This window comes from Corylus avellana, chromosome 5 (genome assembly GCF_965113065.1).
Source record: "Corylus avellana chromosome 5, dhCorAvel1.hap1.2, whole genome shotgun sequence".
NCBI classification, from domain to species: Eukaryota; Viridiplantae; Streptophyta; class Magnoliopsida; order Fagales; family Betulaceae; genus Corylus; species Corylus avellana.
The window spans coordinates 8,971,666-8,986,768 of record NC_142494.1 but is presented as its reverse complement, the minus strand read 5'-3'; the positions used below and the strand labels follow the sequence as shown (position 1 = coordinate 8,986,768).

General features: G+C 40.1%; 1 protein-coding gene across 1 annotated transcript; it reads right to left on the bottom strand.

The window, feature by feature from the left end:
- Positions 1–1,438: 1,438 nt before the first annotated feature.
- On the bottom strand, positions 1,439–12,797 carry LOC132182708 (proteophosphoglycan-like protein). The gene is made up of 2 exons (XM_059596027.2): positions 11,968–12,797; positions 1,439–1,763 (listed from the first exon to the last, which is right to left on the bottom strand). Coding segments are annotated over exons 1-2 (672 nt in total). The 5' UTR covers positions 12,639–12,797; the 3' UTR covers positions 1,439–1,762.
- Between the last annotated feature and the right edge of the window lie 2,306 nt (positions 12,798–15,103).

Genomic DNA, 15,103 nt, shown 5'->3' with positions numbered 1-15,103 from the left:
AATTCACAATTAATTGGATATGCAGATGCGGGTTTTCTTTCTGATCCGCATAAAGGTAGATCTCAAACAGGATATCTATTTACAAGTGGAAGTACTGCTATTTCATGGAGATCTGTCAAGCAAACACTTGTTGCTACTTCTTCAAATCACTCAGAGATTATTGCAATTCATGAAGCAAGTCGGGAATGCATATGGCTAAGATCAGTAATTCAACACATTCGAGAAAAGTGCGGTTTATCCACAATCAAAGATAGCCCGACAATATTATATGAAGATAATGCTGCTTGTATCACACAGATCAGAGGAGGATATATTAAGGGTGATAGAACCAAACACATTTCACCAAAGTTCTTTTATACACATGAGCTCCAGAAGAGTGGTGATATTGATGTTAAACAGATACGATCAAGTGACAATTTGGCAGATTTATTTACCAAAGCATTACCAACTGCAACATTTAAGAAGTTGGTGAATAACATTGGAATGCGCCGACTGAAGGATCTTTCATCATAAACAATTGAAGCTCTTCATGCTAATGAGGGGGAGTAAAATGATTATGCTGATTGTACTCTTTTTCCTTCGCTAAGGTTTTTCCCACTGGGTTTTCCTTTGCAAGGTTTTAATGAGGCAATCTTAAAGCATACGAAGGCACACAAGAATATTGTACTCTTTTTCCTTCGCCACAGGTTTTTTCCCACTGGGTTTTCCTTGGCAAGGTTTTAACGAGGCATATTCTTAGTGTATGGTCATCCAAGGGGGAGTGTTATGAATGCATTCATGCATTAGGTGGATGACCATTTAGTTCCATCTCTTGGAATTCTACACATTCATGTCATCTTTTAGAATTCCTATAACATCCATGTAATAAATTGATTAACCCTTTTGTTTCATATTCCCCATTTCATATTCATTAACCTCCCATTATGATTTCATGCCTATAAAAGGGAGTATTGAGTTGTATGTAAAACACACAATAATAGAGAAGAATAATACATAGTTCCTGAAGAACTAGTTTCATATATTGCAATCTTTTATCTTGTCTTGTTATTTTCTTTAATTTTACAACAAGAACTTGAATATTAGGAATAACTCCTACGCATGAAGCCATATGTCCCACTCTTCCCCTCTGTGGCAAGCTCTCAATTCTTTCAGCCCAGGCTATCTCTTATGCTTGGTTTCTTGCTCTATTTATAAGGGTCAAACAAAACCCTTTCCTATTTTTTTGGCTTGGCTTACTCAAGGCCCACTTGTTATTTTTCTTGTGCAATTGTTCTCCCTCTTTTCACATGCAAGTACATTTCCTTCCTTTTGAGTTTTTATTTTGGCTTGGTTTTTCTTTTCTATTTTTTATTTTTTAATTTCGTTCATTTCCTACAAAAGGCAATAACTTATAATATCATTTTTAGCTCACATTTAATAATTAAACATTATTCCACAATTAAATACAAAATGCAAGAATTAGTATAAATTAAAATATGATAAGGCTTATTTTAATAGGAAAAAAAACACACTTTTAAGCTATTATCACCGGTCTTATTCAATACAACACTTTAAAACTTGATACAAATCCTGTCATCTGGGGTTGAAAAGGTAAGCAACTGGTTGAGTTTGATCTTCCATGAATCAAAATTCCTTTGATTCTTCTGAAAATCAATGTGAGTAACAGAGACAAAGAGATGCCGCTGGTCACTATGTGGCGTCCATCCGCTCTATCAAGTGATTCCCATCTTCATCCCCAGGAAAGAAGTCGATTATCAACAAATCTGTACATTGCTCACAGTGATAGATATGTTAAGAAATTCACACTAACTGAGAGAACCATATTCCAAAATAAAAATGCTAAACTTATAGAGAAATATTATCAAATACGCAAACATGGGGCAACCATAAAGTTATGATTTATCTCATGAATCAATCAATTCTGAAAAGGAAGAAGAACAAAAGAAATCCGACTCTGTGGCATTCTCATCCTAAAAATATCTGATTGGGGAAACAACACAGCAGCCCACTACAAAAAGTGAAAAGGAAAAGCCGGGGAGGGAAGAGGACAGGAGAAATGATGGTTCCTAAGCATAACTCAGATTATGATGTGAAAAACTTGGTATAGAAACCCCAAGGGGTTGGCTGAAGTGGTGAAGTTCTTGGACTTGTTGGCATTCTGATCAGGTCCAAAGTTCGAATCCCTTATGCAAACAATTATTTGGGGCCACACCTGCAGCGAAGCCAAATCTTACCCGTTTTTTGTGTGTCTGTTGGGGGAGGGGGGCGCCTTCCACAGGTCCAAATTTACCCTTCAAGAATGACTATACAAAGAAGTGGCCCTGCCTTGGGGGGTTTCCTATCATCCAAGGCTCCGTTTGTTTCAACGTAAAACATTTGTTGTAAACGTTTTCAACAGTTTCAAGTATTTGACTATGCCTGGACTTGGTCAACTGAAAACATTTTCAGTCAAAATTTAAAACACCCTCGTGCTTTTTATAAAATGGTTTATATTTTTTTTTTAAGGCATAAAACATTTCCCAGCTGCAACACCTCTTCAAAACCCCCTTTTTAGTAGACACCCACACCACAGCCTCCAGTCGACACCAACTCTTGCCGGATACCTCCTCCAACGTCCCCCCCTCCTCCTCAAAAAACCCAAACCACCCTTCACCAATGCTCACCAATGCAACACCCACCCAACCCTCTCAGAGACAACTCACTTACACTCTTTCAATGCCGGCAATACACAACACGATTGATAATCTTCAAAGATGCAAAAAAAAAAAAAAAAAAAACTAGTAGGATTACATCTAGAAGGTTCATACGATTTATTTTCAATTAAATTTTGAATACTCTATTGTGTGACTTAACTGTGCATTTCGGTTGTTTTGGATGCTAAGCTTGAGTTTGATTTGGTCGGCTAAGTTTAAGTTTGAGTCATTAGGCTCTAAGAGATCTTATCATGTGGGAGATGAGTGGGATGGTGTCGAGTCATTTGCCTCTTCTTTCTCCTCTTGGGAGCTATCTAACATAAAATAATTTATAGCAATAGAAGGATAAAAAATATCAAAACTATGATGATCAATGTTTATTGCCTTGGTTGTTTCTTTTATGTGTTTGTGGGAAACTCTATTTTGCAAAGTGTGGGGCAATCAGGTATACTCGGAAGATGTTTAATGAAATACTTGAGAAACAAAATGTGATTTCTTGGACTAGGATGATAAATGGGTATGCTCAGTTGGGAGAGGATAAGAAGACATTATGACTATTTAAGCAAACATTGTTTGGAAATCTAAATGTTAATAATTTCACATTTTCAGTGTCAACAAACAGCAAAAGTTTCAAGGTGCCAAACATCAGCGAATCAATAGTTTTTTTAAATAAATAAATAATGTTTTGATCTGAAAGTGCTTTACTTTGAAATAAACAAAACTTAGCCTTTTAAAGCATTTTACATTAAAACAAAGTCAGTGGATGCAAGATCAAATAATAATGAATCATAGGATTCATGTTCTTCAACAACATTTGAAATATGAAATCTAAAGTATAAATTACTTGGTCATGCAATTACATTTGTCCCTTATTAAATGTTGGATCTACAACTCCTTCAAGTGAACATGATAGAGAAAGCAAGGAAGGGGGCACAAATGTGAAAAAATTCAACTTGTCACTACCCTTTTAGGAAAAAAAAAAAACTTGTGATTCCTCTTGGACGTCAGCCCTTTTAGCAAGCCACGAGAAGAATACAAAATTGAAACACTGGAGAAACTCCTATGGAGTCTTGTGACTAGCCTCCCCCATCACAACACTCTGAGCTCTTATCATCTCATTCATGTAAGCAAGGATATGCTCAATTGTATAAAAGCTTCCAACTACTCTTTCTAACTTCCACATTTTGCCAACACAAGTGCAGGCAATCATAAAACTAAATGACAGCCCATAAACTCAAAAGGCACAATAAAGGTGGCTTTCATCCCTGTTCTCCATAGTATCACATAGACTAGACACAACAATTGTCATTATCCACTTTATAGCATTGCTGCCCATCAATTTCTGTATTCAATCTACAATGGCTTTTCAAGCGCTGGTCTATATATATATATATAAGTAACTCCATCATTTGGGTTTTGCACCAAGTTTCGTAACCAAAACTACACTTCTACAAGAGCTCAACTTTCTCAAGCATGTAGCAGCAATGGGAGGAAACAGAAGTCAAAGGGAAAAAATGGAAGCAAAAAATTTGTTGATGATGGGGAACCTGACGTAGCGGAAGACTAAGGTAACTAATCAAAGAGCAGCGTCTTTGATTCTGCAAGGAGAAGCGTCTTCGTCTTCTACCCAAAAGATAAAACAAGCCCGTAGGCTAAGAAAAAAAATAAAACTCCGCAGAGTATTTGAGAGAGAATTCTCTGATTTGATTATAATTCAATTGATTGAGTTTTACATAATAGGCAAGCCTATTTATAGAAGAGAAATCCTTGGAGAAAAAGTAAACCTACTTCTAGTAGAGAAAGTAAATCTAATCTTAGTAGGAAAGTAAACATAATCCTAGTAGGGAAAGTAAACATAATTCTAATTAGGAAAAGTAAATATACTCCTAGTAGGGAAAGGATTAAAAGTAAACTATTTATTCTTGGGGGTGGGGACACACATGTCCTACATCAGTCTCCCCTTCTTGAAAAGAACTCGTCCTCGAGTTAAGTTCTGACTCCTCTGGTGGAAAATATTCAAAAATGTCTGCCACGTTGAATGTTGAGGATATCGCCATTTCTTCTGGAAGATCGATGACATATGCATTGTCGTTAATCTTTTTTAGTACCTTGCATGGACCATACTTCTTATTCCTCAGCTTTCCAGAAGTACCAGTTGGCAGTCGCCCCTTGCGTAGATACACCATCACAAGATCTCCTTCTTGAAAAATCTTCGATCGCCGACCCTTGTCTGCTGCCGTCTTGTACTTAGCATAGGATTCTTCCAGATGCTGACGAACTCCCTCTTGGGTAGCTTTCACCCGTTCTGCTAAATGCTCCGCTGCCACACTTGCACCGGGTAGCTTAGGTAAAGTTGCAAGATCTACTGCAAGTCTCAGAGTTCTTCCATAGACGACTTCAAATGGTGCCTTCCCAGTAGATCGATTCACCATGTTATTGTAGGCAAACTCAGCCTGAGCTAAAGCCAGGTCCCACTGCTTCGGTTTGTCACCTGCAATACATCGAAGTAAATTACCTAGAGTTCGATTAACAACTTCTGTCTGCCCGTCCGTCTGCGGATGGCTCGTGCTACTAAAGTTCAATGCTGTGTCGAACCGCCTCCATAATGTTCGCCAAAAGTGAGACAAGAACTTGGTGTCTCGGTCAGAAGTGATAGACTTTGGGACTCCATGCAATCGAACCACCTCTCGGAAGAATAGATTGGCCACTTGAACTGCATCAGATGTTTTCTTGCAAGCAACAAAGTGAGCCATTTTGGAAAATCTATCCACAATTACCATTATAGAATCTGCTCCTCGTTGGGTTCTCGGGAGACCCAATACAAAATCCATGGATACATCTTCCCACGATGCTTCTGGTATTGGTAGAGGCATGTATAATCCCGTATTTTGGGTTTGCCCCTTGGCGACCTGACAAGTCTGGCATCGTCGGACAAAATTACCTACTTCTTTCTTCAGTTGCGGCCAGTAATACCGTTCCTCTACCAGAGCAATAGTCTTGTCTCTTCCCAGATGACCACCCAAACCTCCAGCATGTAATTCTCGGATTATTTGTTCCCGCAAGGAACTCCTCGGAATGCACAGCCGATTCCCACGAAATAAATACCCCTCCTGAATATGTATCTCAAAAATTGGTTGCCCCGCCTTGCAATGCTTCCAGGTTTTACCAAAATCTTCATCTTCCTCATATAACTCCTTTAGGCACTCGAATCCAGTCACTTCAGCTTTCATGGTGATCAGCAGGGTAGCTCGGCGGCTTAAAGCGTCAGCTACACGATTTAGTTTTCCCGACTTATGCTTGAGAGAAAAAGTGAACCGTTGGATGTAAGAAACCCACCGAGCATGCATCCGATTCAAATTCTTTTGACTATTGATGAACTTTAATGCTTGATGGTCGGTATAGAGGACAAACTCTCGTTGGATCAAGTAGTGCTCCCACACCTTGAGGGCTCTCAAGACAGCATAAAGCTCCAACTCATATGTTGACCACTTCTGTCTTGCTTCTCCGAGCTTCTCACTAAAAAATTCTACGGGCTTCCCTTCTTGAGATAACACAGCTCCTATCCCGACGATTGATGCATCACATTCAACTTCAAACAGCTTGTCAAAGTCAGGTAAGGCAAGTACAGGTGCTGTGCATAGCTTTTCTTTGATGATTGAGAAACTTCGCTCAGCTTCTTCACCCCAATTGAATTTTCCTTTCTTCATACACTCGGTGATCGGTGCTACAATACTGCTGAAATTCCGAACGAACCTTCTATGGAAAGTTGCTAACCCATGGAAACTTCTTACTTCTCCCACTGACTTGGGTGTGGGCCATTCTCGGATTGCTCTCACCTTCTCTTCATCCACTCGGATTCCATCGGTACCGACTACAAATCCGAGGAAGAGTAACTGATCCATCATGAAACTACACTTCTTTAAGTTGATAAACAACTTATTTTCACGGAGAACCTCCAACACTTTCCTCACGTGATCCATGTGATCCACCGGGTTGCGACTATAGATAAGAATATCATCGAAATAGACAACGACAAATTTTCCGATAAAAGGTTTCAGTACCTGATTCATGAGTCGCATGAAAGTGCTTGGTGCATTCGAAAGGCCGAAAGGCATCACCATCCACTCATAAAGCCCCTCTTTAGTCTTGAACGCAGTTTTCCATTCATCTCCCGGTCGTATACGGATTTGGTGATATCCACTCCTCAAGTCAATCTTCGAAAAAATCTTAGCCCCAGATAGCATATCAAACATGTCACCTATTCGGGGAATTGGAAACCAATACTTGACCGTGATCTTGTTTATTGCCCGGCTATCCACGCACATTCGCCAACTCCCATCTTTCTTCGGTACAAGTAGGGCCGGTACTGCGCATGGACTCATACTCTCTCGCAAGTGTCCCTTCCGAATTAACCCCTCTACCTGCTCTTGCAAAATAGCATTCTCCTTTGGGCTCATTCGATAATGTGGCAAGTTCGGGAGACTTGCTCCCGGCACTAAGTCAATATAGTGCTGGATATCTCTCATGGGCGGCAGTCCTTCGGGCATCTCTTCAGGCATGATGTCTTGGAATTCTTCTAACATCGGTCGCATTATCTCAGGAACTTCTTGTGAGACGGAGCCCGGGGTTCCCTTGGTCACCAATGCTATGATGTCTCGGGCCTCCTTAACTTCTTTTATAAATTCTGATCCAGTGGATAGGAGGACCGGCTTTCCCTTAGAATAAGTAGAATTTTCGACTTCCTGTAAAGGTCGAAATGTTATCTTCCGACCATCCCAAAAGATAGTGTAGACATTGGCTCTTCCTTGCTGCTGGGCATTCACGTCAAACTGCCACGGTCTTCCCAGGATTAAGTGGCATGCATCCATCTCGACAACATCACACAAAATAGAATCCGAGTAATGCTTACCAATCGAAAATGTGAAACGACATCTCTCGGTTACTAGTGTCTCGGTTCCCCGCTTGATCCATCCGATCTTATATGGAGTTGGGTGCTTCTCAGTTTTCAAACCCAACTTTGAAACCATCTCCTTCGACACTACGTTCTCCCCGCTACCACTATCAATAATCACATCACATACTCTTTGGTTGACTGTGCAGCGAGTACGAAAAATCTTGTGCCTTTGAGATTGATCCTCTTGCCTCGGTGTCAAGAGTAAACGTTGAATTACTAAGGATCGGGAAAGTGGGATTCCCTCATCAGCGTCAGCCAACTCCTCTTCTTCATACTCGGGTGTATAAATATCTCCATTCTCGGACCCTCCCTCTGGCTCAGGTTCGATCAAGTTTACCATCTGCCTTCGGGGACATTGATGCGACCTATGTCCCGGTTGGTTGCATTTGAAACATTTGTCTAGATTGGGCCGTGCGTATGGATTGTTGGCTGGTTGTCTCGAGGTGCTTGAATTGCTACTGGCTCCTTCTCCCGTGGAAGTCACTGGTTGACTTGGTGTGACAGTCGGGACTAGAGGTTGTTTTCCCCGACCCTGCGTTGGTCTCGTCGAATCGCTCGGGTTTCGCTCCCAGGTTGTTGCTTTAGGCCTCTCCAGTTGCTTCTCTGCTCGGGTTGCCAAACTAACTGCCTCATTCAAAGTAAAGACAGGATGCATAGAAACCTTATCTTGTATCGCCACACGCAGTCCACTAATAAACCTTGCAACTTGTTGATCCTCTGTCTCCATGAGATCATTCCGAGCAGATAGGCGATAGAAATCATCAACATACGCCTGGATGGTCCGACCTCCTTGTCGACACTCTTGGTATTGTTGGAATAGCCGTTGCTCAAAGTCCGGTGGTAAAAAACGTGCTTTGAGTAGCCGCTTCATCTTCAACCATGAAGTTACAGGTCCCTTCCCTTGTCGGGCTCGGGAAATCTGTAATTTTTCCCACCAAGCAGAAGCTCCTCCCTTGAACTTGTATGCCACTAACTTCACCTTGCGATCCTCGCGAATACTCATATAATCAAAGAACCTCTCTACTTCCATCACCCAATCTAAGAAATCTTCGATTTGAAGATGCCCGTTGAATGATGGGAGATCAATCTTCATTCGGTATTCGTGGGATTCCTCCCTAGCAAGATCCTGACGCCTAGGTTGCCCTCCATATGCATCCCGGTAGCCAGCGCCGTCATAGACATTCCCCATATGGCCAGCTCTACCACGCTCATAACCTCTGAAGCCTGTGCCACCACGACCGACTCCTCTACGTAATTCGCCCCTTCGATCTACCTCAATGTCCCGTCTGAATACTCCTTCAGCAAAGTCTTCATCGTCACTAGGATCGTCATAGGCCGGTGGTCGGTTTATGGGTGCAAGTGGTTGATGAGGAATAGGCCTTACTCGGATCCCATCGTCATCATGGGCATCATTGTCCCTGTGATTACGATTAGGACCTATGTGCATGCGCTCTATCATCTCCCGCATCTGGCGCATCTCCTGTCGTATCTCCTGTTGCATCGTTTGCTGGATCTGCTGGAGCTCTTGGAATTCGGCTCTCCAAGGAGCCTCCTTGTCACGAGCAGCGTCGTTAAGGGAATCGTCACCGTTGCGCTGATTGGTCATGATCAGGATAAAGCCTGCTTTGATACCAACTGACGTAGCGGAAGACTAAGGTAACTAATCAAAGAGCAGCGTCTTTGATTCTGTAAGGAGAAGCGTCTTCGTCTTCTACCCAAAAGATAAAACAAGCCCGCAGGCTAAGAAAAAAAATAAAACTCCGCAGAGTATTTGAGAGAGAATTCTCTGATTTGATTATAATTCAATTGATTGAGTTTTACATAATAGGCAAGCCTATTTATAGAAGAGAAATCCTTGGAGAAAAAGTAAACCTACTTCTAGTAGAGAAAGTAAATCTAATCTTAGTAGGAAAGTAAACATAATCCTAGTAGGGAAAGTAAACATAATTCTAATTAGGAAAAGTAAATATACTCCTAGTAGGGAAAGGATTAAAAGTAAACTATTTATTCTTGGGGGTGGGGACACACATGTCCTACATCAGAACCCCTCCAAGGCAAGATCACTTCATATACTCACCCCTATTAGGCAAATCCTAAACCTGTGCAAAGCACTCCCTCCACATGGATTTGGTAAGATTCTGGCTTCGCCGGCAGGTATGGCCCCCAAGAAATTGTTTGCACTCAAGGCGATTCAAACCTTAAACCTGATGGGAAAACCACTAAGATCAATGCCCTTACCACTTGAGCCAATCCCTTGGGGTTAACAAATGGAAGCAAGAATAAGAATATGAGTTCATCGATGATTTTGGGGGCTGCTTGGAAAGTGGCACCTATTTCTACATTTTGCTGATTTGGTAACCTCAAACGACTTATAAACTCATCTTTCTCATTTTGGCCCAAAATCGGGTATGCATCCCAAGAAACTAGTGGTTAAATACCAATTCTCCAAACCCTAAATAGTCCTTTAGTGCAAAACAAAAAGTTGAACCAAGTCACTACAATAATAATTCGAGGGACCAAAAAAAAAATGAAGCACCAATAAATCATCTTCATTGAATTCCTTATTTCTCTCCAGTGACGTTAATTCATTACACCATTTGCAGTTGGAAAAACCCCACACCATATCTCTAATATCAGAGGCACAATTGGCATTATCTTTGATCTTATCATTTCTTTTATCCCACCATTGATCTCATACTTTTTCCTTCAACACCTTGCCCAAACAACCTTCATCGCACAAAAACTACATCATTTTTTTACTAAAGTTCCCTCATATCTATCCTTATTCCATCTCCCAACACCTTCACCTCATCAACTTCCAACCTGTACATCAAACAAACCTCATGCAAGCATGAAACTCTGCAACTCAAGCAACTCGAGCACATCCACCATTTGCTAAAAGGACCGTAACCTAACACACATCATAACTGAGTAACCCATAAATACAACCAATGGATTATAAAGGTCTCTCTTATCCTCATTATTTCATATAAGAACAGTATCTAGGTTATCTATCATATTTTCATCACATTACAACTCCTTCTCAAGTCATTTAGGCCACGGAAACCTGTCAACATCATAATTCGTACTTTACCATATACCTACACAAAGATGTAGGTGTAACACAACGCACCATAATTCGTACCCAGACCAGCTCAAGCTTAATATCTACCTGAACATGACCTATACAGTGGATGTAGGGTTAGCTAAAGTAGAGATAATAGCCACACATGTTTGTCTACTAAACAATAAAGACTGCAATAGCATGCAACATCTAAGTGTTTTCTCAATCATTCTCTGTAAGATATCAAACAATACCGACAGAGAATATTCATAGAACTCTATTATATACTGTCCAATCCACTAGGAATACAACTCCATATCAAGTTTGTTTTTTTTTTTTTTTTTTTTTTTTTAAATGTCGGGGAACCTCTCCAAGGCAGGGCCCTTTGGACCCACCTCTGCCGAGTAAACCCCAGTCCTGTGCACCGCACCCTCGGAAGTTTCCCTACACATAACTGATTAAATCGCTAGCCTTTCATCAGGGGGAGTGGCCCCAAAGGATTGTTTGCACCCATGAGGTGTTAAACTTTGGACCTTGAAAAGATGATACCTTAAGACCAAGGCCTCCACCACGTGGGCCAACCCCTTCGGATTATCCATATCAAGTTATCATAGTGAAATTACGCATTTCGATGACTCAACTCAACTCAAAGCTTTAATCCCAATGAAAACTGGGTTTGGCTATATGGATCAACTAATCACGGTTGGCCACACATATTCCTTTTCAAGGCAGTCACCAGAACAGTCCTGGAAAATATCATTAATGACTTTGGAATATATTTTCTTATTCATGCCCTCTAGTCTCCTAACTTCTTCGCCAACAATTGAAATTGCAATCATTACACAGGAAAAAAAAAACATTTCAACAATATCCCATTTGGAGCCCCCCATTAAAAGACCTCGTTTTCAGTTCCTATTTGTGCCCCACAAAAGCTCATGCATGCTCTCCCGAAATGAGCATATATCCTCCTAAATAAATAAGTACATATGTTTTTATAAGTAATAAATAAGCATATATTACCCACCATTAAAAAAAAAAACCCCACAAAGAAAAATAGCATGGTATACAATAACATCCACCAAGTATAAAAATGTGAACCAAGCTAGAAAAACATCCTGCACTAACAATCATTCTATTGCAAAGAAAACAAAATAAAACTAAAAATGACAACAAGAACACAGATTAATTAATCAATAATCATTGACCAAATTTTGAGAACAAAAACAAAAAGAGGGGAAATGTGCAAAGGACCGTACCATCCGGTCGAACTCGGCAGATTCCCACTCGACCTTGGCCGGTTCACCATCCCCTGATCCGACTCACCTTCCCTCCTGATCCTGTCATACCCACCACCCGACTTGGGCCGCCCATCCTCCACGTACTGAACCGGAGACCCGAAATTGTTTCGGCCCGAGTCCCTACCCCGGCCCACCTCCGGCACAGATCGCTCCTCTTTACCCACAAACCCCGGCCTGAGATGCGGTGGCACAAACTTTCCAGGTTTCGGCGATAAAGCCGGACTCACCACCTGCTTCTCCTTCTCCAAACTAGGAACCGGCGATAAAACCGGCGAGCTGGTCCCGGTATGACCCAAAGGACGAAGAGAAATGTGGTCCGAACCGGATTCAGACGGGGTCTGACCTGGGATTTGATGGGATCGCTGTGGTTGGGTTTGCAGAGAGGGAGACTTCGGTGGTGGGGTGGTGGTGGTGGGTATGGGTGTAGGTGTGGGTGTGGGTCGGGTCAGGACCAACATGCGGCCATGGGTTTTGGGTGATGAGATTGCAGAATAAGAGGGCGAAGAGGAAGAAGAAGAATTCTTGGTGGGTTTGTTGTTGTTGTTGGCGGTGTGGTTGGGATGGGTGGAAGGGGTTTTCTCGTAGATGTGGTTGAAGTTGATGGAGGCGTACTTGTTGGTTTTTGCCATCCACCACTTTTGGCTTTTCTTTGTTTTGATGTGTAGTGACTCGCAGAGATTCTAAAGGATAGGAAACTGGAAGGGATGATGATGAAGAATGTTTCCTTAATTTGCTATTCCAATATTCTTTTCTCTGTGCTTCTTTCTATTTTCTGTTTTTGTTTTGCGTTTAATGTTCGGTTTTATGGATCAGGATCCCAGGCTCTTCTTAGAGAATTGCCTCGGGACTTTTTTTTTTTTTTTTTTTGAAATCCTGGCCATTGATTTCCATCAACGGCCACCAACCGCCACGTGTCTCTTCTAATATAAAATAATAAAATATTATTTAAATTTTAAAAATAAATATCAAATAAAATAATAAAATAATTTATTAAAAAATAAAATAGGGTGGCCAATGGGTGGCCAGCCACCCAGCTCAGCCAACGCCACCCTCATAGCCCCAAGGAGTGGCTCGGCAACCTCTTTGGATCAAATTCATAAATTAACGTCACCTCTTAGGTCCCAAGAGTGGTTTGGCCGCCCTTTGAGTTTGGGGGTGACGTAGGCTGAGTTAGGGTGACTGGCCACCTACTAAGAGGGGAATGAGGTACCCTGTTTTATTTTTTTAATAAATTATTTTATTATTTATTTTTAAAATGTAAATAATATTTTATTATTTTATATTAGATGAGACACGTGACATGTTGGTGGCGGTCAGATGGAAATCAATGGCCAGGATTTAAAAAAAATCTATGGGCAATTCTCTAAGAAGAGCAGGGATCCTGATCCCGGTTTTATATTTGCCTATGACTCTATGGGCTGCTTTTTTGGGTACCGGCCCATAGATCGTTTAAGATTGGTGGGATTTGCTGGGATGTATTTGAGGGTGGGCTGGGTAACATTTAGAGCATTCTTAAGTAGATTTTCAAATTTAACTTTTCTCTCAAAATTTGAAAAAGTTTACAAAATATATGGTTTAACAAACTTTTTATTCTATTTTAAATTTAACTTTTGTTAGCCAAGTTTTTCAAATATTAAAAGCAAAAAAAAGTGAAAGTTATAGTTCTATATTTCTTCTCTCTTATTTACCAATAAGAAAAAAATAATTAAGAATTATAAAAATAAAAAAAAACTTTAATCTAAATATAGAAAGATGTAGAGAGTTTGTTATTTTATTCCTTTTAAAAATGGCTCTCCAAATTTTTTTTAAAAAAAAATTTTAAAATGAAATTTTCTCTTCTTAAATAGCTCACTAGAAGGGTTGAGAAGCTAAAGACCGAGGGAGCCAACGCCAAAGATCTTAGGCTTGTTTAAGATTGACCATAATATCGTGGAAGGATTTTAGGACGGAAGCCCTAAGACCAAGAGAGCAACTAATTTATTTTTGAGTGTTAAGCAACTCATGCATGGGACTTAGAACACTCTTTATTTTTGAGTCTCCTACACACTTCTAGTCCTAAGTTTTTTTTTTTCTTTTTTTTTCGAAGTGTTAGGCCAAATGCTCTACTAATACTATCATTGAATTGTTTCTAATAGGTAGCTCTATCAGTTAGGAACCACGCCTCATGAAATGAAAATCACTAGTTCGAATCCCTATTTCCTCTTTCTTTCCCCTTGTGCATACATATATATATAAAAAAAAAAATACTATCCTTGAACTAATTTAATTTTCCATCCTTAAACACTCACGTCTTGTTTGGTTTGCAGAATACATATTCCATTATAAAAGATAATAGTTATTACTGGAATAAAGAATAGTGAAATTGAATAGTTATTTTTATTCTGTAACAACACACATGGACTAACTAGAATTAAATCAAAATTACTACAAACCCCCTACATTATTTTTTTTTTTTCAATTCATAAAAAATAAAAAATAAAAACTTAAAAAATAGTAGGTGGGTGGTCGGCAACCCACAAAAGTGGTCGGGAGTGGTCGCACCACCCCTGGAGTGCCTCATGATGGACCCACAACCCTTAAATATTTTCCTTAGTGTCTAGCTTAGTCCAAAGATGACTTCATTGGGCCCCAACTCAAGGCACAATCTTTTATTGGACTTTCTAAAGTCCAACAAGTTTCATGTCCCATTATGAAATTCTAATTGCAATCCCCAAACCCAAGTTTATTGGGCTTTCAGAGGCCTTCTTAATGGGTTTGATTTTGGACCAAAAACTAGGCCATATGGGCTTCAATTTTCACCTATGTTAAAGTGTAAGAATGATATTTACTCTTTTCTCTTTTATTTTAAGAAAAGTTGAAAAACATTACCTGTTATGGTATACACGAAGGTTGTTAATCACGTAACAAGCCTTATAATTTTTGGTGGAAAATGATCCTCTCCATTTTAAATTTCCTCTATTTCTTTTATTTAGTGCAATGTGCATTTTGAAGGGTAGTGTTACCTAAAAGCTTTAAAGTGTTGTCCAAAATTTGTTTTTTTTTTTTTTTTTTTTAATTCTGTTTGGATGGTGCAGACAATATAAAACAAAATTAG